The sequence below is a fragment of the Nipponia nippon genome, unplaced genomic scaffold (assembly GCF_047370975.1).
Source record: "Nipponia nippon isolate SJK-2023a ecotype South Korea unplaced genomic scaffold, ASM4737097v1 scaffold_16, whole genome shotgun sequence".
NCBI lineage: Eukaryota > Metazoa > Chordata > Aves > Pelecaniformes > Threskiornithidae > Nipponia > Nipponia nippon.
This window is the reverse complement of record NW_028262332.1, coordinates 4,361,421-4,389,139: the sequence shown is the minus strand read 5'-3', so window position 1 is coordinate 4,389,139 and position 27,719 is coordinate 4,361,421. Positions and strand designations below refer to the sequence as shown.

The window sequence follows — 27,719 nt, the reverse complement described above, 5'->3', positions numbered from 1 at the left end:
GCCACTTTCCTTGAGATCCTGCACCAATCTCTTTTCTATTCTTTTTATTCATTTTTCTTGGTTTTCAAGGCTTTTAACAGAGCTGTCCTCAATTATGCAATGTTTCCATCTCTGTGCTTGCAGCAGTGGAGGGAGGTCCAGGCTGGAAGGTTATTGACTTTGCCCTCTACATGACCTTGAGGCTGAGGTAGGTTAGTGCTACTGGCAGATGGGCTCTTCTTCTGCAAATCATGCTTTGTTGTCATTTGTCCCAATTGTCAGCCTGAGCTGTGATGGCAAAGAACAACTTGTTAAGGAATTGCTTCTTTCCTACCATGTTCAATTGCTCTCAGTCTCAGGCAGTTCGTATTGATTGACTGCACCTACTCAAGATGTTTTGCAAAAGGCACTTAGTGAAATTCATTCTGGGGATTCTTCAGTGTTTTTTACTGCCTGAACTGCATGTGTGATACAGCCAGGTGAAGGTTTAACTTTCAGAAGGTCAGGTCAGATCTGTCATGGAAGTGGAATTTCCATTTTGGCAGAAGTTCTGCTTTTCAGCATGGCACAAAAATGAAAAATCGTGAGTTTTCCCACAATATGAAATTTGTGATTTTTAATTTGGGTAGGTAGAAACATTTTTACATTTTGGTTTTGGTTTGGGAGGTCAGTCAGGTTATATAAATAGAAAGAAATTTCAAAATGAAAAGGTACTTCGAGAAACAACAGCATAAGCCTAAACTGAGATTTTAAAAATTATGTTGTGGAGCAATTTAACTTTTATTTGAAATCCTTTTTTCCAACCCCTCTAAAACGTTGCAAAAATCACTGTTTCCATGCAAAGTGTCTGTTCCAAGACTACAACCCCATGAAATACTAAACCAGAAACCCTGCTACGACAATTTCTGTTCCATAGATTCACTACACTACCTCATTAAATTACATAAACCACCTACTAAATAGCATTTCCCAAAGGACAAACTCTCTTCCAGAAAAGTTTCAACCTGTTCCAGTCAAGTATCAGTCGGTCCAGAGAAACCAGCTGATTTTTCTTGTTTTGTTGATTTTTTAACTGACACTGAAAGTCTGTGCTATTACTTGGGGAGGCCAAGAGAGCATTCACGCAGTGCTGTTCCTGCAGCCAGCCAGATCCAGTCGGGCATCAATGCAAATGGCTCTAGTTTTCAGCTTTTACATAATGTCTCTGCTACAGACCACAAATGCAATCATGCTAATGAGGCCTTGCTCCATTCAGAGCCCTCACTACAAACCACATCTTGGCAATGATGCCAGCACATCATGATGGCCTGCCTCTGAGACATCACCCTCTGCAATGCAAGTAAGACCAGAGCTTCCTCTGTAATGGTGTTTTGCATAGGTCAAATTAAGCACATAGTGAAATCAGGGCACATCCCCATTACAAATGAAATGAAATAGCTTGGATGCAACAACTCTTTGGAGCTTCATCTCCATCTGTTTTTATGACCCGGGTAAAATAGATGCTTTAATAACTGGAACATGTTCAGCTATTTACATCAGAGATGAATGCAAACCTGCATGGATGTTTGGTTGGCTGCTCATTTATTCACCCAAGCGAGTAAATAATACCAAAGCTACCTGCTGCACAGTGAACACTTTCAAACAACAATGCATGCCAACATGTTTGGAGACATGAGAACGTTCAGAGTTTTTCTTTGGAAATTTGCTTCCTATAACGAAGGCAAATAGGGGTGTGTGTTTCTGTTTGAATCACAATATTTTCCCCATTTATAGTATTGGGGAAAGTTGTTTGTAGTCTTCCAAAAACAAATCTATTTTTTCTTCGCCGAGTAAATGGTGAAAATATAATTGTTCACACAGCCTTTTCCCTCCTAGACTCATAAACAAAGTACGGAAGACAGGCACTGCCAGGGCAGGTTAATGACCTCTCGGGGAGGGCTGGGAGCCACTCGCCCAGCAGAGCCCGTGGCCATGTGGATGGACGTTTACAGCACATGGCTGTGCCTGGCACCCAGGTGCCATCAAGGGGTGTTCATGTCACCAGCCAGCCTGTCATCCTGAACCTCCTTGCGCCACGCAGCAAAAAAAAAAATAATCCCAGTTCTGTTCCTGAAGGTCTCAGCAATAAAAGAAATCAGCTTGTGTCTTCAAGGCACCAACTATTGCTGAGGTCAAGCGAAATCTCTAAATGCATGGAGGGAAACAGGAGTGACAGTGACTGTGGGGTTGCAGAGGATGAACCTCCTCCAAACTCCCTTGTTTTCTGAATGCTCCAGCCTCCAGTCTCTGTCTCACTGCACTGTCTCACTCCCCTCACACCTTCCAGAAGCTATGATGGGTTTTGTGCTTTCTCTCGAGCAGTAACAAAGCCTGGGGCAACTCACATATCCATCTCTGCTGTGGAGACTCTCAGTAGGAAGAGAAGAACAAGTGACTGGTTTCTTTTTAAATTGTACAGGTGGGAACCTCCTCTCAGCATCACCCCAGCTCTCCTCTTAAAGTTGCTTTGATACTGTCCTAAACCCTTATTATAATGCCCAGAATCACTTGCAAGGTTTCTGAAACTCATTATTATAATTACAATTAAGAATTGCAGGACTCTCTGCTTTGTGCCAGAAATACATATACACTGAATTATTTGTAGAGGAGACACAGAGAGAAAGAACGAGGGAGAAATGCCACTTCAGTGCTGCTCAATTCAGGAGCAGGAACTCCCACCCCATTTAATTTTTCCTCTTTTGTTTTTCAATTTAACTTGTAGCTGCTGAAATCTGGGCTAATATTTGCTTTGTCCTCTGGGCTCTTCTTTAGGCTCAACCCAGGGAACCTCGAGCTGTGCCCTTATTTACTGCACCTCTGCCTGCCCCCAGCACTGCACCCCCTCCCCAGATGCAGCAGCCTCTTCCCCTGGGTGAGGAGGCAGGTCTGCTGGCCAGATGCAGTGCTTAGGACCCATCAATCACAGCAGAGGTAAGGAGTACTGCACTTTGGAAATTGCTGCAACAATACTTAGCAGATGCAAAACAAACTCGCTGGGCAAGCAAACGCAGCATTGAGCTTAGTTTTATTAAAGCTTTGTCTCATGGGTCACAAAAAACCTTAGAGAGGGCTGTAGGGTTTTTTGGTAGTGTTATCCCAATATACTACTGACACAGCACATAGAGAGGGAACCGTGATTCAGTTTTTGCCAGCTCAAGCCCTGGAACTAGCTTTCTCTCTTTTGCAAATAGTGTCTGATGTCGATCTCACTTATCATTGGCTTCCACAGAGATGTCGCTGACTGGTGCTTAGAAAAGTGAGATGGATCAGGCCCTTTCTTCTGAATAAATATCAGATCTGATTCACCACTCAATTGCTTCTGTTTTATCTCTGTAGAACGTCATTGATTATAAAAGGATTTGCAAGTTTAAAACTAGACTAATTCAGTGATTAATCCCAACCAAAGCCTTCCGTAAATAGAGAGCAATACTCCAGCAGTGTTCAATATTCGACACATCAATGGAGTGCTCTGTAATATGATTCAGTGGCATTTAGACTTTCCTTCCCTTTATTCAGGGCAGTGCTGGGATACATTTAGTTTAGCTAACCCAGACTTTTCTTCTCTATCTCTTCTCCCTGCAAAATGTCAGGCACATTCTCAGTGAAACAAAGGCAAAACTCCCCCGTTCAGTGACTGTCCTGTTCAGTGTAGCAGCTGAACCCTTGGAAAGGCTGACCACACATGTTGAGATGTCCACCGGGACCAGAGGGTGCCACAGCATGATGGGAGGAAGGAAGAGGGACTCTCAGCCTCATTGCTAGGTCCAAGTATATCTAAAGCCCATTTCAAGCCATAGGCTAAAGGCTCCTACAGCGCCTTCCAACATTGAATTAAGGCTGGTCCAGAGAGTGGAAAAGCCTGTTCTAGAACTGGCTGGCTGTAAACATCAAAACACTTTGCTCAGGCTCAGTCTTGCTCATATAGGGCAGTCCCACACAGAAACACTGGATGAGGAGAAGGAGTTGGAGCAAATACCTTGATTTTAAAGGTATCAAGCATTTCTGCAGCTTCTTCTGGTCCCACTGATCTTTGGATACCACAAGAAAACCTCAAATCACTCTCTCAAATGCTATATAATCTGGATATAAATAAGAGTTCCAGGTGATGGAAATATTTGGGGGTTTCAATATTTGGTCTTGGTCTAAAGAAAACTGAAATAAACATGTTGGGGAAATTTCCCACCAACAGCAACCTCCCCCCACACTGATGACATAAGTGCTCAGCTGAGTAACTGCCAGGTGGTCTGTGGCTGAAGGGCACCCCGTTTCCCTCTGTAGGGTTTTTCCCCGGAGTCATGGTGCCTAAGGAGGCGGACCCAAGACTTTCAGGATCCAAATCTTGTTTTTATTTCCCACGATTTTTAGAGCCAAGAATCCTGTACCTTTGCTCTCCCCTGGAGTTCCTGGGGTCCACTCAAAGCAACAGACCCTGAAGTTCCACTGGGTAAATGGCCCCAGGACCCAAATTCAGTTTCAGAGGCAGACAAATGATGGTAAGAGCAGTCTATCTATTCACCAACCCACCAGACCTGCATGGATTGCCGGACCAGCTTTGGTTGACATTTACAGACAAATATGGAGCTCAGGCATGTGCAGCTCTTCTAGCTGTTCTCACTCCTTAGCTTGCAAGTTCCCTTGAGAAAGAGTGACCAGCAAGGCAGGTATTTCTGTAGTGCTTTTACAGTGCCTCCATCCACTTCCTCCAACTCTGAACAGCCACAGAAGAACCAACTTCTGAGCACCAGCCATCAGCCAAGGCCAGGATGGGAGACAGGACAGAAGTGATCTCTCTTTCTCTCACATAAGCTTTACCTCCTCATGATTCCATCTTTTGCCTTCTAGCAGGACTCCTGTCAGCTGCCTCCAGAAAACATGCTTGCTTATTTCCTTGTTTTTCCACTCCAGATAGGTATTCCTCCTCAGGTATCGGGACAGCCCCAGCCTCTGCCTCAGCAAGGCCTTATTCACTTCTTCGAGTACAATCATGATGATTCCAGCCTTTCCTTCAACAAGCTGCCAGGACTGGGCAATGTCAAACTCAAAGCTACACCACTTGCTCTCCAGAAAGTCAGTAGAGATGACTGCGATGACATTTCTGCTGCTCAGAAAACCTTCTTGGATTATATTGGTGACAATGGGTACTCCTGGTAGGAAATCCCTGTAGTAAAGACAAAGCTGGAAGGGAGGTGTTCCTCCTTCTAAGGGTTCCACCAGCTCTTTCATCACCCATTCTTGGTCTTTGCTGGAGTGGATAACAAATGCATCGTAGGTGTCACCCCTTTCTGCAGAGTGTTTACATCCACTGAGCAGCACCAATGAGTAATATAGCTGGAAGTAGTACTTGTAAATCAGGAAGAGGAACACTGCTGCAGCGAGCAATGTGATCACTGGGAATGCCACTGTGCTTGCATTGAGCTGGCAGGAGGACAGATCAAAATTTGACAGGCTCACATTGTTCACGTATGCAGGTGTGTGGCATATCATCAACTCCTTGTTCTGCAGTATGTCCTGCTTTTCCTTGATCCATTTCAGAAAGTTCAGGTATGCACAGGAGCATTCAAACAGGTTTTGAGAGATGTCTAGCAGGACCAGACTATCTGGCAGGATTTCCAAGGCTGGGTCCAACAGAACACTCAGCTGGTTGTTGCTGAAATCCAGGGCTGTGAGGGCTTGGAGAGGTTCATAGACTACAGGATCAAAGCTCAGTAGCTTATTGTTGCTGATGTTTAGCTCTTTTAGTCCAGAGAGGGCATCAAATGTACTTTGATCCACCTGTACTAATTTGCAACTTGAAATATCCAAGGTGTGGAGGTGAGTTAGGTTTTTGAAGTTATTGGCCAATTTATTGTTCTCAAAGGAGTTCCCTGCCATCTTGAGCACTTGCAAAGAGTTCAAGCCACAAAATGTACACTGGGATTTAACATGAGTGCTGGTATGGGAAATATCAAGGTAAATGAGTTTCTGAAGGGACAGAAAGACAGGGTAGGAGCCAGGACCAAATAACTTTGTGTGCTGAAAGTCCAAATATAACAAATTCTTCACATTAGTGAAATCTCCAGTCACTCTGATGTCAGAATTGAAGCTTAGGTTCATGTGTTTCAAATTTGGGCACTTGCGAAACTGAGGGGAACAACAGCCAGTGAAGGAGAGGTGATTCTCACTCAAATCTATGACCTCCAGCTTACTTAGATCCTGAAATTTCTGCCGGAAGCTATTGAGGTGTTTGCTCTTGGTAATACGAAGCACTCTCAGCTCCTTGAAAAGAGACAGCTTCATGGCAGGAACTTCCTTAAACTTGCATTTCTTGCATTCCAGCTGTTTCACCTGAGAGAACATAGGAACCTCTGACACCTCGTCTAGTTGGAGGTCCACCAACCGAATACTGGAGACGTTGCCTATGCAGTTAAAAAGAGTGTCTGTGTTACTCTCAAATTGCCTGAAAGAGATTAAGACAAACTCTTGCATTTGTACCTGACACAGTCCACTCAAGAGTCCGCTCTGAAAGTCTACCAGTCTCTGATTGTCGCTGAATTCTCCAACTATTAGTCTGCTGACCTGTAAACCAGTAAGGCCTTGAAGAGAAGTGTGCATCACACTGAAGTTCTCAAAAGAGGACCTTAGAACCAGCTCACCAAGGTGAATCTTTGCAAAGGACCCTGGCTCTATGTATTTTATATCATTCAAGGAAAGAACCAATGTGAGGTTGAGCCTGTTCACTTCCCTCAGGGCATCAAGGTCTCCTTTGGAGATATATGTGATCTTATTGAAGAAAAAGCTCAGGTGCCTGAGAGAGGTCAGGTTGGTGAAATACTTGGGAAGCTTCAATGAAGCAATGTTGTTGTGGCCCAAATTCAGCTCCTGCAGGGTATGCAAGTGTCCAATGGGTAGGTCAGTCAGAGAGGCTATGTTGGTTTCCACCAATACTAGTTTTTTCAGAGATGTTAAGCCATAAAAGGCTGCTGTCCCCAGGTACCGGAGGGAATTGGCAGTTAAAATTAAGGTGGAAAGTTTATAAAGATTCTTAAAAGAGTTATCTTCGATTGTATGGAGGTGGCACCTGTTGGGCAGGAAAAGAGAATAAAAGTGCATGAAACACTGTCACTTTCATTACATGTTCACTAATGCTACTGCACTAAGTGCTGGTGCAACATTCTCAGGCTCAGCCTCATGCTGGGGGTTGGTTTGGCTTTATTGTGCTGGGCAGAGACAGCACTCCTGAATGTGCAAATGGAACCCTTCCATAGCAGGAGACCTTCTCTCACCTCCTCCTCGCTCTCTAAATCTGAAGTTCAATTACAAAGCAAGAGACCTTGAGCCACAGCGAAGGTCAAAAATTCATGCAGGCAACAGGGAAGAAGCATTTGAGCTTTCTGTTTAGGCCAAAGTAACATCGCAATGATGGCAGAGCCAACCAGATACAGCACTCCCTTACACCTTCAGACTGTCGCTTCAGCCCCATTTGGACAGTCCCACTGGCACCAACATGATGCAGCAGTGGCAAAGCTCACAACTCTGTCAGTAGTTTTTCTGATGACATCTGGCAGGGAACAGACCCCAGGCCATGACGGCTCTAAAGGAGAAAAGGGAGAGGGAAAAAGAGGATGGCCACCTAAAGATGGTTTCACATGGGAAGATCCAAAATTTGAGACCCAAATCCATTCCACAAGGAATTCCAGCAAAATTATCTTTCTAATCCAGCCTGTGCCTTACAGCAAACCTGCTCTGCCACTCAGCCACTTTGGACCTGTAACTGTGATGGGATTGAGTGACATTTTTCAGTGAAACAATTTACCCAGAGAAACTGTTGTCTCAAGTCAATGGAAATTATACATCAATTCAAATTTGCTAATAAGCCTCCCCCATCTCCTCCCCCAGATATGTGAGGAGAAGGGAAAAGAGAATAAGTTGATATTTTAAAACAGCCTTTTAGAAAATGAATGTACCTTCATTTTTTTTTTTTAAATTGTGATTAGAAAAATAGCTCACCCAAGATGTTCCACTTCAGAGTTTTTGTAACAGTGAAAAGTCTGACATTTTTCTTGTTCAGAGAGAAGTAAAACATCTTCCTCCTCTTTCTCACATCCCAACCTATAAGATCAGACTGACAGACCCAGGTCTGCACAAAGGGTGTGCACTCAGTAACTGGACTAAAAGCTGCACATCACCTGACCATGAGGATGTGCAGAGAAACAGACACAGGGATAAAGTCACAAGCAGAAAAAAAAAAATGAACAGCCAAGACCAACAGACCCCAAAATAAGCAACCACACTGGTCTAGCTGGTGAAGCCAGATTAACCAGTATCCACATGAAAGAACTCATTACCTTGTAAGATCCAGAAGCTGAAGTTCAGGGACTGATGAAAAAAAATTTGACCCCAGTGATTTCAGATTGCTGAAACTGAGATCCAAGTTCTGGGTGGTATTTGGGACTTCAGCAGGAACTCCAGAGATGTTCAGTCCCATGCATCTGAAAGCTTTGTTAGGGATGACCTGTAACAGTGGCAGATCCAATCACAGTCAACATCTGCTCTTCATGAAGTGCCAGAAAATTACACTGTCAGGAAAGCAGGAGCAGAATGACTAACCTTGTAGTTAATTTCTAAATGAGCTGCCCTGAGTTTTATGAAATAATCTTATATATCCTAAGCATCTTTTTCACTTCTAATAGAACCAGTCCTACATCCCAGGAAGAGATATATTTCTTGCTGACTGAAGCAGGTGCAAAACTACAGGACAGTGTTCCTTGAGGCTATGGATGAACCAGCAGCAACCTTTGAGAGAGCCAGCAAAACAAACACACAGGGATGGATTGTGTGTCCAGGATCAGCTCTCAGCTTTGTTACACTGCGAATAAGCAGGCAGTTCTAACCACAGTTTTTCTGTAAGTAATGATTGTTGGGAAAAGTCTGCAAAAGGCAGTTGGTTAGTGCCGGGCACTGGTGAAATCACTCTATAGTACAAATCAGGCAAAAATACTGTATTTTGCAGAAAATACTTGGATCTCTTGGCTTGGATCTCTTCCTGGAGGGAAACATAATCTATTAGATTAACTGTACTGCAGTAACCTCAGAGGTACAGAAAGCCAACAAGAAGAAACGGTTCATGCTGCTCGTTCTGGTTCTCAGATGTTTTTGAGACCAGCATTTACTTCAAATACTTCATTTGCCTTGGTAACAGCCTTGGAAAAAAGATGGGCTTTCATAAGACAACTAACACACAACAGACTTGATGCACAAATCTCCCAAGCAGAGGGAAAAGTTGCACCAGAGAAACAGAAGGATTTTGTGCTCGTTTAGAGATCACATACCTCCAAACAGGGATTGAGGAGGCAGCCTGACAGCAGTGATGGGACAAGCACCAGCTGCAGCAGCACCACGAGTGTCCACAGAGGAAGATCTCCTCTCCTGGGCATCTTCAGGAGGCCAGGCATGCAGGAGAAAGCAGCATGGGTATCACTCAAGGACATGGAGCGAGAAATCTCCTGAAATGCCAAGCGTTGTGTTTCACCACTCCTGCTTCTCACTCCACGTCACTGAGTTGCAGAGAACAAGGAAGGAAGTGAAACTGGTAGCTGCCTGTTTCTAGACGTGCTCGGAGTGAACTGCTCTTCTTGCAATTGTTTTTTAAAAAAAGTTTAAAAAAAACAAGAAAAAGGGAAGTAATGAAAGGTAGTTTGGACTAGAAATTAAAGAGTAATATGGATTGTATCAGTGTGTTACTTAACTTGATTGCCTAAGATTTGCTCAGGTCAAACTGGGAAAAAAAGGAAACTTTAATGAAATTCTGAGTCCAATATCTTCACATCCCATAATTCAAATGCACTGGATAGAGTGAATGACTGCCTTTGTACCTCTGCCATGCTCCCAGCTACACCACACTGGCAAGTAGTGGAGAAGCGCTCAGCTGTGGCAGATGTTTTCTTGAGCCAGGTACCAACAGGTTTATCTATGGCCGAGCTCTTATGAATGTGCATCTAGGTTTTATCCATCTGGCTGGACCACAGTACTGCAATTATCGCAGGAACGAATTGCACGCAGCCAGGCACAAGGAATAAATACTGGAGATTCATAGAGCGGTCAGAGCCCAGGACCTTACACCCCTCTGCACCCTTCCCTTGGGTGGGTGGGTTGCTGGGGGCAGCAAGCCAGGAGAGGCACAAACACTGCTGCTATCTGCTCTGGTCATGCCTGAATCTGTGTTTGATGCCTAGCTACAAAAGTGAGTACATCTCAATACTGTCCTTCATTTACAGTGCAGACATGGCTATTGTTTCAAGAAGAGGCTTTGTAAAACCTCACAGTTGCCAATATTAATTTAAATCAGCTGTGAGCCTTCTAATAAAGCTCCCTGCCTTCATTTACTCTGATAAATGGTAATGCATTCATGTATCTACTCCTGTCTTTCTGTAGATAACTAAGAAGTGTTACTGGGGATCCAGCCATAGGGTTGATGGGTATTATTAACACCACATAGACAGAGAAGTTGCAAAAATGTGAGATGAGGATGGGCTACTAGTCTAGAAGTAGATGGAACAGGGAATGACTACTCATGAAAATCTGTGAAAATTTATATTAAACATAAGCTGCAATATCAGGGCAGTGGGCAGTTCACTCATAAAGAAAAGTTTAAAATATGGCAGGGAGGGGATTGAACTTCTTTGGCAGGTCAGTAGAGGATGACTGAGAGATGTGGAAATCCTAAAATAACATGATCTCTGCCATGAAAAACACATGGCAGCACAAAGGGAGCTAAAACCAACACCTTGATGTGCAGCCAGATAATGCCCATTAAGCCAGCAGACAAAAAGTTTGTTGAAATTGGGCTAGTTCTACAAAATCCCTGTTCTAAAAAGCCTCTCATGATTGCAGGTATTTCCTTTTACAGATGGAATCAAAAGTGAATGGAAACAATTGCTGACTGCGTCTGTGCCTGGATTAAGGAAATTGGCAGAGCATCATGTGTCTGCAGAGAGGACAAATGAGTGCATCTTTTAGTATTCAATATGCAGAATGAAGCAATCCACATTTAATTTTTATCTAACGCTGAGATGAGTGTGAAGTATGCTCTAGAAATTACCATTTCAATGGAGACTCACTGAAGATGCTGGAGAGTTTGGGAGCATCACAAAATGCATCCAACAGCCATGCTTAGGGGTCAAGTGGAAAGTACAGCTTAAAGGACGTTCAAAGAATGTGCTGCTTCTATCACAAGGGACAGCTTCACAATATACATTGTCATTTGTTCAACGACAAATCATATAGAAACTGCAAGGAATGGGGCACCAGCAGAAAACATGCAAGCTAGCAAATCAAACCAGCTACCAGTTTAGAAAGTCAATGCTGGTTAACTTGATATTCTTCAGCTTGCATACAACAATGTGCAATGACTGTGGAAAGCCATAATGTCTATGTAATTGCCTCTTTCGGTTCACAAGAAACAAAAGTATTATTTGGAATCCTTTAAAGTGACAAGAATAACATCTAAAATGAAACATGATTCACTGTGCTGGCAATTTACTGGTGGGATCATCAAAGATCTCTTAGAAAGGAGGTTACAGAAAATCTGTGTTTCTAAAAACACATACCCAAGTAATCTTTGTTCTCCTGAACATTATTATAATATAAGTAACACGACAGCAGACAGCGTATACTCAACCTCAGTGGTCTCAAGCAAGGTATTACACAGCATAAGATGGCCACAACATAGCTGGACTGACAAAACATCTTGTATTTGCTTATATTAAAAGAAAAAAATTTGTAAACTCCAGCCAAAAAGAAAAGTTATCTAAACTCTTGAACAAAACAACTGGTGATAGCCATGAAAACAGATAGGACTGTCTGCATCTATGGTGATTTCAAGGTCACATCTAACCCAGTACCACATGTAGATCAACAGCTATTACCCAGACAAGAGGATATGTTTGCCTCAGTAGTCATCCTAAGCAGTTCCCCAAGTCTATCTGCAAATGGAGGCTGAGGAACATGGCAAGAGCTATTTCAAGATTAAACAAACCAGGTCTTATTTTATGTGAAAAGACCATCTGTAACAACTATTTGGTTGAGAGTCATGGATCAGATGGGAGAGAGCATTCCTGAGATACTGGCACTTACACAACATGGTATTTGTGGAGCTAGAGATGGGGACTGCCACAAGAACTTCCAAAAGTACTTGAGAAGCTCAGGCATGTGGTCAGGCTACATCAGCTGACCCAGTATTGCTCTCAGATGGGTTGCAGCACTGGCCATATGTGCCTTCCTAACTAGCACAGTATCAGCTAATACAACTCTGCTTAGCAGTCACCTGTGGTGAATTAAGCTTAAATCATATCATGTTGCATCTGAGGTCTAGGCTCAGGGTGTGTAGACAGTTACCGAGTCCTTGAGGTTCAGCTGACACATCACCAGTCCTTATACTCATCAAGTCAGTCATCTGTCCAAATTTGAAAGGTTGTCTGAGCAGATAGGAAAAGCAAAAGGAAATGTCTCAAAAATTTAACAGTATGTTGAATTTTCCCAGCCATTCTGCTGGGAAAAACAATTTATATATATCACAAGAAAAATGGGGAAAAAAATCTGAAAATGGCTTTAAGATCTTTTTGCTGCAAATTCCACAAATGCATTGCTTCCTGGAAGTGGTGAGTCACCGCCTCACACAGCAACCCCTGGCTGACCTGGCAGACACTGGATAGAGACAGTGCTGACCCACACACACCCTGCACCAGGGCTGGTGAAGGAGCTGAGAAACTGGTATTATCAGAACAGCCCTTACTAGAGTGCCTTGATGCTTATAACTCTCACTTGTGATGCTTCTCAACATTAAGTTGGTGTAATAATCTCATACTTGATGGAAGATCAGCCTGGAAGACCTATTGCCTTTGCTTCTGGATCCCATACTTTTGAAGAAGAGAACAATGTTCAGATTGAGAGAGAAACTCTGCATTTAGTTTGGGGTGTTGGACAGCTTTGCTGCTGTCTGTCTAAGCAATGATTGACTCTAGTTATAGATCATTTAACTGCTAGTTTCAAAGCAAGGAGCATCAGTAATGCAGATTGCTTGTCATGCCTGTGACTGTAAGTGACAGGTAAGGACACAGAGGTGGAATCAGACACAGTCTCTACATGCTATTTAGCACAGACTAAGCTCCAGCCCATTGCAAATGGTGCCACCTAAACCAAAAAGAAGCCAGCATAACTAAGGTGTTTTTCATTGCAGAAAAGGACAGATACTGGTGTACACAGGGGAAAGAAAGAAAACCCCAAAAGCTAGTGTCCAAGTTAGTTTGATGAAAAGCAGCCAAGCCTGCTTTGAAGTAGGTAATGTGTGTCATCAGATGGGCTATTCCCCAAAGCCAAGGTCATATGAATACCCCAGAACTATTCAAAAGCTATTAGGGAAGAACTGTGTCAAGTAACTAGGGACAAATACACAGCTAGAGGAAGTGATTAATCAGTGTCAAGATAGTCACTATCTGTGGCAGCTACTCCATATGGACTATGTCAGGTCAGTTAGGAGCCCTACATTTTACTGAAGTCAATGTTTAATCTAAATGGTTGGAAAGATTTCACACAGATGGTGGAGGCATCCAGACTTGCTTGCCAAGCATTCGTGGACAGACAGTGAGTGACGGTGGAGCTCCCTTGACCACTGGAGGGAGGCAGGCTGGCACCAAACAGACCACCAGCTCCCTGCCCTTCTGCCTTGGATCAACCATGGTCACCCCTCAGCTGGCCACAGAGCTGGGGGTTTACTGTCGCCGTTGATGCGGAGACATTCGCAGTGCCTTGGTATGAAATGCACTGTGCTTGGAAGAAGCATAATTGCATTTCCTCAGCCCTGAGAAGGGTGGATTTACCACCTCAGACTGATGCTAGCTTTTGCTACTGAAGCAACAATAGGACTCATTTGCTCTTTCTTTCCCCTTCCATTACATCCTTATTATGGTATCTCGTAGCCTAATTTACATATGTTTTGTATTACTGTGGCTTTGCCTTATCCTACTTATTCCACCTCCTTTCCCCCGGTTCTCTTGATAATAATGAGTCTGCTGTAGGGCAAGGATTTATTCAGACTATCAAACACAAAAGGTGTGTAGGGCATGGAGGACTGCAGATCTCAGACTTTTTAAACTGGACACAAGAAAGGTTCATTTGGGGATTCAGTACTACCACCAAAGCATGGTTAAATACTAAGCCTCTACCACATTGCTCCGGCACTCTGGGAAAGTTTGAAACAAGAGGCAGCTCTAATGAATCGTGGTTACCTGGAGAGATTACAGAACCCTGTTTTGAGGGAAAACCAGCCAGCTCTTAAACATAAGAGCAAAAAGCTGTGTAGCAGACCTGCTTGCTACAAGTACTGAGAGCACTGCCACAGGCAGTGACCAATGCTAAGACTCTTGAGCCTCATGTCTGTGGTTTCACTTGACACTACATGACAGGAAAATGTTGCAGCAGAAAGTGCAGACACAGCTCCTGCAAGCTGTGGCGAGGTTCATGTATACACACACTTTATACATCAGCTTTCAGACCTCAAGATTTTTATGCCATTTTAGTCTACCTGGAGAAGAACATAGAATATTAATTTTCCACATAGTTGAGAGCCCCCTTCCGTTACTTACAAAGCAATAAATTCCAAAAGAGTGGTCGAGCCAGATCCAAATGCATATTTGCATGCATTTGGGTTACCGTATTTTTGGTATCTGCAGAACCTATGTAGCTATTATGTGTTATTTAGAGAGTAAAGACTTATCTGTGTACAGAGTAAAATCCAAAGCCAGTGTTTAGCTGATAAAGAGGAATTTATTAAAACACCCTTCTTCTCCCAAGCTTAGTTCAGTTCTGTTTGCATGTGCAAGATTAGGTCATCCCCTTTCAGCCTTCAAGCGACCTTTCTCAAAACCGAGCTGGACCAGGGTCTCCAGTTCTTCCACCGGCCTTCCAGGGCAAGGCAGCTTTGGGGGAGTTCTATCAGCATTTCTTTGGCCATGAATTTCATGAACCAACCAGGACAAAACCATTTCAGCTCTAATGGAGGAAGAACCAGGCTGGCCAAAAGGGAATAGTAGTGAGAGCAACAGGAAGGGCATTAACACTTTGCAGATGACGAAAGACAGGGCATTATGGAAAGCTTTCAGGAGGCAGGGCTCAGATACTAGAGGAGAAGTTACCCAGGAAAAAGAGTGACACAAATAGCACAGGAGGTGCCCTAAAAGCCTGACCACAGTGAAGGGGAGGGAGGAAGGAAATGGGAGGGAAAGCAGAAGTTTCACCTCCCATGGAAATAGCTAGCAGTTATATGGGTACTGTACTAATGCTCTGTCGTGGTTTAACCTCAGTCAGCAACTAAGCACCACATAGCCGCTCACTCACCCTCCCCCCCCCCGATAGGATGGGGGAGAGAATCGGAAAAAAAAAGTAAAACCCATGGGTTGAGATAAAGACAGTTTAGTAGGACAGCAAAGGAAGAAAAATTAACAATAATAATAATGATTATAAAAGAACATACAAAACAAGAGATGCACAATGCAACTGCTCACCACCCACTGACGGATGCCCAGCCTGTCCCCCAGCAGCGATTGCTGCCCCCCAGGCAACTCCCCCTAGTTTATATACTGAGCATGATGCCATATGGTATGGAATAGTCCTTTGGCCAGTTTGGGTCGGCTGTCCTGGCTGTGCCCCCTCCCAGCTTCTTGTGCACCTGGCAGAGCATGGGAAGCTGAAAAGTCCTTGACTAGTGTAAGCACTACTTAGCAACAGCTAAAACATCAGTGTGTTGATCAACATTATTCTCATACTAAATCCAAAACAAAGCACTATACCTGCTACTAGGAGGAAAATTAACTCTATCCCAGCTGAAACCAGGACATGCTCCCACACCCCACATGCTGCTGCTGTAAGACACATGCAGCCTGATGTAAATTAAGCCAACCCCACTCTTAAAGTTTGCCCTCTAATAGCTATGCAGCAGGAGCCTTCTTCCCAGTGAGCACCTGGCTGAAGAGGCTACAGCAAAGTGGTCGTACCGACATAGCCATCCATCAGCTTGTAGGTTCATCACTGTAGGTTCTTCCTGCTGGTAGAGGCAGCATTTTGGTGAGGCAGCAACTGAGGTGAACCCATGATGATAACCGGCCAGGAAGAAAGTAGCAAAGAGAGAAGTAAAGAAGAGGAAATATGACATAGCTGCATGCTAGAAGGAAGCAGTAGAGGCTGAGAAGATGTGGTCCCAGAGGTGGAATGTGGACATGAGCCAGCCACAGGTAAGTGGGAGTTTAAGGATTCTTAAGTGGAGGTTCTTAAATGTGGAAGATCTTCAGCACACAAAGTAGACTTGGTAGGGTGGCTCCATGCTTAGAACAAGCTGGAGGAGACATGGAAACCTCTGGACAGTGTGCTGAGGGAAAAAAAAAAAGAGTGGATTACATGGGGTCATAAAGCCATGAGAAGATCTCAGAGGAGATACTAAGGTAATTCTCACCTGTCCTGACCAGAAATTCCCCTCCTACAAAACAGTGTCAATTCCTTGAAACCAGAAGTGCATTTATTCTCAAACAGAACAATAAAAGAAACGTTTCTTGTTTCCTGCAGACATTAATGTTTCCCAACAATTAGCAAGACACTGAAATCTCTGAGTGTTCAGCCTGGCCTTTTTCCAAAGCGATGGGTATGACTCTCTGTCACTCCAGTCTGCTTAGGAAGGAGTTTGAAATCCCATGGCATGTATTGCACCCTCGCCCTGCCCCTCCCTTTCTCAGAGGCTGAGGACCTGCTTAGCATCTCAGTTTAGTGCTTTTCACAAATAACTGCTGAGCACAGGATGGCTGTTTACAAAACAGGAGGGGATTACCCAAGGCAGAAGGGCTGTGCAACACTGCATCCTCCATCGCAGCAGTCAGCAGTGGAAACCAGAGGAAAGGGCAAGCGCTCTGAATCTCAGGGATTCATCTCCCACCCCACATGCGACAGGACATACTGTGACCTGCTCAAAACAACATGGAACAAGGGCAAAGCCCAGCTGGGATCATCAGTGGTGTCTGGAGGGGATAGCAAGCAGCACAGCCTTCTCTCAGCAGTTCTGGGCCTGGAAGGAAGGGCTGGCAATCACCCCCCACTCAATCATTTTCAGCAGCCAGTTTCTCTCAGTGGTGATATTGTGCTGAAAGAGCTGCAGGGACAAGAGAGGCAAGGTTATAGATTATTCCTTACAGTGCCTCTCGTCCTGCTCAAAACGCACTGGATCCTGCCCAATCCAACTTTGCCTGCAGCCCCTTGCAGGACTTCCATTGCACAGGACCCTCATCACCAAACTAGGATAGATGAAAGGCACCCTGAAGGTGCTAGCATCTGTGCCCAAGCTGCTCTCTGAGAACAAAGCATGTCCCAACACATTCCCCTGGCATGTGCCAGCAGGAATTTGCATGTGTAGCGATAGCTACCAGACCTCTCAGCTGCTTGACTCCCAGCTTTGTCAGTTAGGTTCCCCTACGGAGAACACCTTACTTTGAAGTGGAGGCATTTTTTACCTCTTTTTTCTGCGAGCCACCCATATTGTAATAACATATTGGCGTAGTACTATCATGGTTGTCAGAGTAACCAAAGGCTGCAATATTGACCTCTTAGCACATATGGAGAGCTAAGTTCAAAGCAATGATTCCTGTGGTGGCATATTTCTGGGAAGGGAAAAGAGAAAACATCTCTTTAGGATTTCAAACTCATATTTTTACAATACTGACACCAGAAACACCTTTACAGCTGGAACTAGCAGCTTCTTCCACACTCAATATAGAAAAAAAATATGTAAATAAAACAGGACAGGTGCATGGACAGCACTCCCAAAACTCAAACAAGGTGCATCTTATGAAAAGGTGCTGCAGAGGATGAGGGCTCATGGACATACAAGCTCTGGGTTGATAAAACATAGAGCTCCATGGAAATCAGAAAGGTTCAAATGGAAGAAATCAGCACACTTTTTAACAAATCCACATCCATGACAGAGACCATACAAGGTCTCTGCATCTCTGTCTTTTCCACCTTTTCCATGTGCTTCTTTGTGTGTATTCCCTGCTGGTGGCCCTTGTGTGATACCTCACTTTTGATCCATGCATTAAATTCCTGTCCCTGGCCTGTGTGCTACAAAACTGCCTTCTGCTCACACAAAGCTAACATGGTCATCTACAAAATCAAATGCTGCCTTAAAAGCCTTGTGACTGAGCAGCACAGCCACCATGCTCGCAAGCAGCTGAACACGCTCTCTGGTCCCCAAGCGTAAACGAGCACTTCGCACTCCTCGACTGGATTGTCCCACTTTGCACTTTCCAGACATTTTAGCAGGGAAATGTACTTCTTTTACAGCATTGCTTCAGCAGTCAGGGACTTCGCATCTAATCTTGGCCCCAGCCAAGAGTCAGTGCATAACCTTGGACAAGGTTATTTTACCACACCAGGCTTTCAACCTTCTCCTGCATTTGTTGCAGATTATAAACATCCTAGTAGTGCCTGGCAGGCTTAAAGTTAATTAAAGATTGCACAGCACCGTCACAAAGATCTTCAGGACCAAAGACAAAGTATCATTAGATTCATTAATGAAATAATCTTCCATCGTGCAGTGAAGGGGAAATCTGCGCTCCTGAAGCAGTGGGCATAACAGCCAGCCTCAGGCCAGAGATCTGTGAGAACGGAGTATTTCAAGGAATGCCAGCCAAAATTCCTCCCATTTTACACTAGCTAGTTATCAGTAATGGTCTTCAGACAGGGAAAGCACAGGAACACATATGAAAAGGCTTATACTGCACAGATGCTCATCACTAGAGAACCAGGTTTTCTGAGGTCTAGAACTACGGACAGAAATATAATTCTAAAAAGGGATTTGAATGCGAAATGGCAAGGGGTGATGGGGCAGGCTAGAACGAGTATAACACTGCAGTGCTGTGACAGGTGGGGAAAAGTCTTCCTTTTCTGGGTAGGAGTGGGGCTCCAAACCTGAAGCACCATGCTCTAGGAAAAGACTGCATTTGCTAGGAGAAGAGACTAGCTAATCTAATGAAAAGTTTTTCCTTCCCCTTGCGTGGCACTGAAGCAGTAAGGCATAAGGGAAGACACGAACACTGATGCTTATGTCTGCTTTCCAGTAAGGTATTATACCCTGCTTGATATGTTCAGCTGCAGCAGTTTATACATCACTTCATAGGTGACATACAGGTTGAGACTACGTAGCCGAGAGACATTCCTGTTCCACTTCTGGGGCGGTTGGTGCCAAAACCCCACTTTCATCTGTAGGAGAAAGGCAGAGAGATACTTAAGGCATGCCCATGCACACCAAACAGTGCCATGATAAATATCCCTAAGTTAGCTGTGGCCTACTGCTCTGGGTGGGTGCTCAGAAGGACTCAGGAGAGTTCAGAGGAACAAAGGATCTCCTGGTCTTTTACACTCATTCCCATACACCTGTCTTCAATGTGGCTGAGACTGAGCTCTTTCTAATTAGTGAAAAATAAGGTCTCAGGTGTGTTATGCAGCTCATTAAATATTTGAAAGATACATGATTATTAGAGCTATTGAATATGTCACTACAGATAACTTGGTTTCAACCTTCCCTCATTAAAGACGTCTCACCTTATTCCTTGTTTTCAGCAATACTTCCTTAAGCCAGAGGAAATCCAGGGGCTTGAATGGGACAAACACCATCAGTGTATCGTTGTCGTTGTTTTCCAGAGGGTTGGGCAGAGCTGATTCAGGGAATAAGAGATGGATACCAGTTCTCTCTCCCACATCTTTCTTGTGCTCTTTTACTGGAGCATCATTTAATCTGAGAATCAAAGCCAGAATTTGTCCAGTTTCAGTACCACTTGTTCCCAACCATGGAGGCAGCTGTGTGCTGTCAGATACATGACTGGCCATGTGAACTCACTTGAGGGCACTGACACACATTATGGCCCAACCCAGCAGCCTGGTTCCACAATATGGGGCACCTCACACAGACACACCAATAGTTCCTCCCTTGTAAGAAAAAGGCAGACAGCAGTGGCAGACAACCACTATTTTTCAGATAGAGAAGTGAGGCACAGAGAAATTAAATTACTTTCTCAAGTCAGAGTAAAAATGCATGTAGTTCTGTAACATTGGGATTGCCTGCCACTCCACCAAGCTGGAGATGGCTACCCAGCTCCCAGGTACAACATCTGTGAATGACTGGTAGAAATTCTGGCTCATGCTGTGCTTGTGCTTGGCCGTGAACTGCAAGAAAGTTATTTGATTACCTGAATTGATGGATCCTAGATATTACATTTGCCAGGCAAGAAAGTCACATGCACATTATCACTCCTCAGCCTCTGCTTAATTGTTAAGGCTTTAGTAAGGATTCAGTACCTTATGATAATGTGGTGAGAGTCAATAATCTTCCCAAAGTGTTGGCTATGGACAGAGTAGCCATTGCCGACCACAATGCACCTTTGGCACCATAAACTGGCAAAAGAATAGATTTCAAGAGATGAAGTCCTTCTCTGACAAGTGTCTCCATCAGGTTAGATCAGCATCCCCTGAAAGCCTTTTCGATGTTCCCAGCTAACTCTTGGGGTGGCATCAGAGGAGCGAAGCCCTGACTAGTAGGACTGTGGCTCTGTCCTAGCCAGATGGGTCTTATCTTAGTGACTATAAGGCAATGCAATGCTGTCAACATACCAGGAAAATTGCAAGGGATCTCTAGTCAGCCAGAGGACAAAAGACACTAAAGAAATTGAGTGAAAGTCAAGCTGGATACCCAGCAGACCGGTAACTATGAGAGTGAACCTCTGCTTGAGGCATGCAGTATATTGTGGAGAGGAAGAATGAGAGGCCACAGAATAATTCCTTTAATGAGTTAGAGGAAAGAAGAAGAGCCCAAATGAAAGTGTTTGCCAACAGCTGCCACAGTCTACTTCACTTTCTGCTCTCCCTGAATGTGAGCAGGCAGAACTGAGGGAGGCACCCAGCTTTCCAAGCCCTGGACTGTCACACTTGGGATGGAGTTAGAGCAAGAGACAATAGATAGGATGGGGCAATACTGAAAACAGAGATCAGGGTATGACAGGAGTTAAAGGGAGGGAGCTGGGATCTAGCAGCTTAAGTTCATCAGTATGAGAACTGCTTGAAAGAGCATGTTTAAAAGGGAGAGAAAGAGAAACCTACTGAGAGAGGAGATGAACAGTGACAGGAGCGAGAGGCAGAGAGGACTGTGAAGTTGAGCACTAAGGGTGAGAACTTCAAGTAGCTGCAGAAACCGCGGCTCTCAACCCAACTATCACTTCCCTCTCACGCCTGCTCCCCCAACACCCATCTCCAGCCCAGCCTTTGTACTGGGCAAAGGGTCCAGGCAGCTCCTGCTGTGGAAGAAGCTGCAATGTGGTAAAAGCAGAGAAAACTGGAAGACAAGAAATTGAAGAGTCATCTTCAGGGAAAAAACGTGGCCCCACCACTGCCAACGGGCCAATTCTCCTTTTTCTTCTGCTCTAAAGAGATAGTCTTCATCCTTCCATAAAGTACCAGGACACTTTACATGGGAGAGCCTGCTCAAACACCACTCTTGTCACATCCATCTGCCCAACCCTGTCCAAACTAAGGCATTTTTCCACATAAAAGGCACACACTTTATGACCAGCGCTACCAGCAACCAAAGCTGCTCTGTAGTACCTCACACTGAAAAAGGCACTGACCCACTCAGTATCTTCTCTCTGTTGGCATTTGGTAATTTCCACAGTGGCTCCTGCTTCATCCACAGGAGCATTGCTGTCGGCCTTCCGCTTTCCATCCCTCCTGGCACAGCTAGATCCTGGAATTGAAGCACTCCCCCTTCCTCCATCACCATCATCCTGAACTATGAACTTTTCTCAAAAGCATGCCATCCAGTCAGTCAGATTTCCCCTGGCGCACCCTGGTGCCCAGCTGTATTTCCATCTCCTCTGCAGCACTCAAGGCTGCCCCATAAGGGGGAGGCTCTCCAGCTGCACAGTGTCTGTCCGAGACATGACAATGCTGGGGGAAGAGCATTGCAATACCTGAGCTCTGCAGCCCAAAAGGCCCACAGAACTTTTCAAGCTCTCTTCTAAAAGGTCTGTCCATGAGCAAGTATAAGGATTCGCTGGTCAGGAAAGGCTTCTAGTGAGATTCAAACCTACGAAGAGAGATTTGGAGAGGCAGCAGTTTAGGGATGAGTGGAGCAGTCACAGCAGTATCAGACACAAGGACTAGGGCAGCTGAAGCAGGCTGCATAATGAAGAGCTTCGGAAAGCTACTGAGCTATCCTGAAGTGCTTCCTAGAAATGACCCACATCTTTTAAATACAGTCCTTAGCGCTGTTTCTAATCCACCTTCTGAGCAGCAGCGACAGCAAAATCTCATTTCCCTCCAATTCTGGTCCCCCAGGTTTGTTTTTTTTTTTTTAAGCATGCATCTGGATTGCATCATTCTGCTGGCCTGTTGACTCACTTGTAATGGTGTCAAGATGCCATTGTGCAACAGTTAGCTGAATTTATCTCTATTTCCCTTCCTGCGTATCTGCACATAAACCCCAGGCTGCCAGTCTCCACCCATCAGCAGCCACTGACACATTGATTCATCTCTCAACAAAATTCCCCAAATAAATCAGACATGGCTAACAAGGACAAGAGGAAATGGCCTCAAGTTGCACCAGGGGAGGTTTAGGGTGGATATTAGGAAAAATTTCTTCACCAAAAGGGTAGTCAGGCACTGGAACAGGCTGCCCAGGGAAGTAGTTGAGTCCCCATCCCTGGAGGTATTTAAAAGATGGATAGATGTGGTGCTTAGGGACATGGTTTAGTGGTGGACTTGGCAGTGCTAGGTTAACAGTTGGACTTTGTGATCTTAAAGGTCTTTTCCAACCTAAACGATTCTATAATTCTAACAAACCTTCCAAGAAAAGGCTTTCTCCACACAAAGTGTCTCTGGTAAGCACCAAGATACTTCCTGTGAAAGAAATAAGGTTCATTTCCTACTAGTCCTTCCTAAAGGCTCTCAGACTGTGGCCTGAGAATCAGTAGTAGTTCAGGAGGTCTCTTAAAGAGGTCTACAAAGGTATGGTTTTGAGCTCCTGACCATGCTGTCATGTGTCCCAGCTCCTGACCACTTCTGTCCCATGAACAGCACCCTGCCCCCCAAGAGCACATAAAGGACTCATTTACACAAGGAATTTAGGTGGAAACAGATCTCTGGAGAACTAATGCCAAAGTTAGGTCAAGATGTTCAGGACTTTGGACAGCTTGAGTTTTAGAAAATCATTGGCCACAGGTAAGCCTCATTCATTCCTCTAGATAAAGACAGGCAATGAATAGCACTGTGGGATGTCCACAAGGCACTCTGAAAGTGACCATCAGCACCAGGGGATCTCTGCTGCAGTCTAGCTAAGGCACCTCCAGGCTCACTGATGCTGTTTCATCCTCCTGCTTTTGTCTGCCCTGCCCTCAAGTCACTGCCAGGCAGAACACAGTCCTCCAAGTCCCCAAGGATTCACACCTTATTGGGGGAGCTGTTTCACATCCAGGTTTTATCCTGGAAGGGTGGTTGCCTATTCTTCCCACAATAATGAATCGTCCCCCACCACTAGCCCAGACCACAGTAGCACTGAGGACAGAAAAGGGAAGAAGAAAAGGTAACTTACTCAATGTGACTTTCATGTGAGTTCACCACAGAGTAGTACAGGTTCTGCATGCAAAGACCCGCAGAAGGCCATGGAGAGGCTGACACAGGCAGAGCAGCCGCATGCTGCAGCACTACAGCTAGGACCACCCCACTGCACAGCCCACAGGACCTCACCCCCCTGACAGCATCTCTGGAGCCCCTGCAGCCATCAGACTGCAGAAGAGCAGACCGTGTTTCAGAGTTTGGAGCCTCCAAGTGGCTGTATTTGAGTTAGCCCCTTGCTAGACAAAATTAAACACGGCATTCTGGTGATGAACTACTAAATGCAGCATCCTTTTCCCCAGCAGCTACGGACACTTGCTTGCAAGCTCAAGCCTCACAGCGCTCCAGAAATCGCTCACATCCATCTGCAAAATGACAGGGCAACAGTGCAGAGAGGGGAAGGGACTGACCATGGCACTCTCTGAGCCAGACAAGCCCTCGGCCCCTCGGCACTCTCCCCGTGGGGCTAGCCTGGCCCCAAAGCCTGGCTCCCCTTCCCTGCACCAACAGCCTTCCTGGCTGTGCCCACTGCTGGGGTGAGCTGTGCAGTCCCACATCGACAGCGTGGGCTCCCTCACTCCTTTCTCTCCACAGCTGTCAGCTGGCTGCTCCCTGGGATGTCACAGGGGACAGGGGACCGTCAAGGCCTTCAAACAGCCCCCGTTGCACAAAGTAATCCGTTATCATGCCCAGAGGACAAAAGCCTTTGCTGAGGACAGCAAAGGCTCGCAGCAATAAGAAGAAATCTACATGCAGGAGAAATCCTCCAGGATCCCAAAACCAGGGCTGCTTACCAGGCTGAAATCAAGAGGTTCACGCCAGAGAAAAGACTAGCCAAAAGCAGTTCAGTAACATGGACGATAGCTTGTCTGAGCAGCTCTTCGCCTTGAGCAAGGCACTGTGCTGATTCAGAGCATAAGCTCAGCTCACCCCGAGTGCCCGGCTCCACATGGGTGAATCTGGGACTGTAGATGCAGAAGGGAAAAAGTCCTCCATCATTTGCACCCACCTAACGAGTATGACTGGTCACATCTTGGTCATTCAGCAGCAGTGATTCTTTCTGTGACAAACAACCAGCCTTTCAATGATGGTATGAAAGAATAGAATTGGGTTTCTTTCTCTCGGGGGGAGATCACAAGCAGTTACATATGCTCGTACAGCCACTGTATCAGTGGGTCTCTCCTGGACCCCCAGCTGATTACTTCGGGGCTGCTACACACATACACATAACACAGGTAAACACCCACCTCTGGACCTTAATCCTGCAGAGATCGCAGCACTATTTATCAGAGAGTGACTGCTAGACCTCCCCCACACACAGAGGAATTTAATTTGTGTATCACAGAAGCGCATTAACCCTGCTCTATCCTCCCACAGCCCTGTGCACACATATCACACAGGATGCAGGCCTTGCACGGGTGTTCGCAAATATTAACACTTTCGAAAGAAGTTAATCCTCCTTTTCCCTTGCTGCAGAAGCAGCATATTGGGTGGGCATAGGGGAGAATTCACTTTACAATTCTGCAAAACAACAAAAAGATTTTTACACTTTGGGAAAAAAGTCACCTTTTAGATCTTTTCTACTCTCCACACCCGCAAAGACATCCAAGATGACTTGATTTTCTAAAAATACACCCAAAACAGGCACAGTTAAAGCCTCTCTGGAGAAGTCCAGCTTTGCTAGTGAAAAACACGAGTGCAAAACCTGTGCACAGAAGAGCTGTATGTGGTGGGGCCATTTTCAGGAGGGGGCTCAGCATTTGGGAAATACAGCTGCTGGAGCAATCACTGTGACTAGGGCCTGTGCTCCTGTTGCTGATGCCCATGTGTCAGGAGCACATGGAAGTCACCCCCATCTCAGTCTGTGGGGACACCTAAGGATGCATGTGTCTGAATTATGGAAACATGTCTCCTCCCTCCGCTCTTCTTTCAATTCTTATTTTTGGGGTCTCTCCAGTGAAGACATCAGTGGCCAGAAGGGTCCTCTCCTTCCATAGAGCCCCAGCCCAGCAAGGCCGTAGGGCAGGGGGACACAGCCATAAGTGCTGGCTGGGAGATAGCAGGGCTCAGCATGCATTGAAGTTTTCTTACCTACGCAGAGCCAGATCACCATCTTTTTCCACTGGAAGAAGGCGAAGAAGAGCCTCCCTGCTACAGATCTGGCATTCGCGCTGTCTCCATGCACATCCTGCAAAACAGTGGAGACGATACCAGTCAAAAACAGGGCTGATAAGCTTTCAGCTGGCACTTTTGCAGAGACAGACAGGCTGGGTGCCTGTCCTGCAAGCGTAGACTTCCCGATGCCATGCTTCCATCCCTACAGCGTTGGTCCCCCCCATGCTCTGTCTGCTGACCTGTAAGACCCCTGTGCACAGAGAAGAGCAGCTATGCTGGGTCAAGCCCTTCTCTCACTGTTTTGCTGGGTGCTCTGGCCAGTTGAGGCAGTAGATAAGCACTCAAACTCCCTGCCAGCATAGGCAGGTCTCACCCATACCCCGAGCCCCAGAAGCAGGCTCTGAACCAGAAACAGTGATCAGGATCAGTGCAGCTCATCCCACCACCTGCACAGGACCCAAGGTCATGGCTAGCATATCCAATAAGCACTGGAGGTACCTAACCACTTTGCCAGGGACGTTTCCTTCTTACAGCCCCACAATTTGTTCCTCCAACAAAGGAAAAGAGAGCCCACGAAGTGCTGCTTTGACTGCCAAGCAATAAAGTCCTGTGATCAATCGTCATAAGCCATGGAGTTTGTAGTGTTTAGGTGTCTGAGTTTGACTGACAGCCTTAATTATATAGGGACAGCATCACAGCTCAAAGAGAGGATTGCTGGTTCAGGCTGGTGAAAAACAGGAACAATATGTTCCTCTCTTAGAGGGATGGTGCAGAAAGTGAGAGCTCAGCTTACACATCTGATGGTGATCGTCTAATTATCCTCAATGAGCTAGATACAAATCCCAGCTCAGCAGGAGGAAGTGCTCTGTGGTGCTCTCAGTCCACCCTCTTCACCCTATACCCTGGCCTGGAAAAAGACCTTCGCAAGACCAACAAATCCACCCAAGCAGATCCTTCTGCTCACTGCCACCGAGCTGGAGCACCACTGCCCTCTGAAACCCAGGGCTGGCAGCTGCTGCTTCCCCGGCCATGCCAAGGAGCTCCAGTGATGCCCCAGCTGTGGGCAGCACCTGCACTGCATCTGGGCTGGCCTTAAATGTGAAGTCCTGGTAAGCCTGGTGTGCTTTGGGAAGGCAGGGTGTTTTTTTGGGTGGATGGATTTACTTAGGGGAAGGATATTGGGAGTGTTTCCCAGAAAGATCTTAAGACGGAGGTGTAGAAAGAGGTAGTTCTTCTCTTCTGCCTTCAGACATACTGCGGGCATGGGAGTGGGTTGAGTGGGTGCCCTTCACAGGTTGCTTCCTTTGCTTAAAAATACAAGGAAGGGAAAAGTTCTCCACTTTTCCTGCAGGCAAGCCTTGCAGAGTCACACTGCGCTCTCACTTATAAATGGGGTCTCCCTTTCTCCTGCTCTGTCAAACTTTGCAGTCAAAACTAGATGCAATGCTTTCAATGTCTAACCAGACTTAGGGAGAAAAACTTCAGGTCTGAGCAGCAACTGGGTACTTGCAACTTCCCATCCCTCTCATCTGTCCTTGGAGTTAATATCAGCCTGGCACACGTAGGAGTTTCTTGCTGTTTTCTGCTGCTGTGCTTTCCCCAGGGGCAAGCTAAAGCCAAGGGAGGTAGAGCAGGTACAAGGAGTCCCGTAATCAAATACAGCAACCACAGGGGATTAACTTAACATTTTGCTCTTAAGTGAAGGAAAGAGGCAGGGTCAAGGCAGGTAGAAGATCCTTTTTCCCTCTTATTCTTGAGACATGATCATCTGAAACCAAGCCATTGCATCTGTCCTGCATGTGGACTGGAGCAGGAGGTGGAGGACAAGCAGTTTGAGTAAAGGTCTCTTGTTGCTTGACAGAAATGTAACTCGGTTTCTTCACGCAACCAGGGCTTTTACTGGCACCTCCCTA

At 45.5% G+C, this 27,719-nt stretch overlaps 1 protein-coding gene across 1 annotated transcript; it reads right to left on the bottom strand.

Moving 5' to 3' along the window:
* Window positions 1–580: 580 nt before the first annotated feature.
* On the bottom strand, window positions 581–19,764 carry TLR4 (toll like receptor 4). Its single transcript, XM_087753266.1, has 6 exons — window positions 19,633–19,764; window positions 19,217–19,290; window positions 16,044–16,414; window positions 9,327–9,500; window positions 8,343–8,509; window positions 581–7,075 (listed from the first exon to the last, which is right to left on the bottom strand). The coding sequence occupies exons 3-6, from the start codon at window positions 16,053–16,055 to the stop codon at window positions 4,816–4,818; spliced, it is 2,613 nt and encodes an 870-aa protein (XP_087609392.1). The 5' UTR covers window positions 16,056–16,414; window positions 19,217–19,290; window positions 19,633–19,764; the 3' UTR covers window positions 581–4,815.
* Window positions 19,765–27,719: the final 7,955 nt, after the last annotated feature.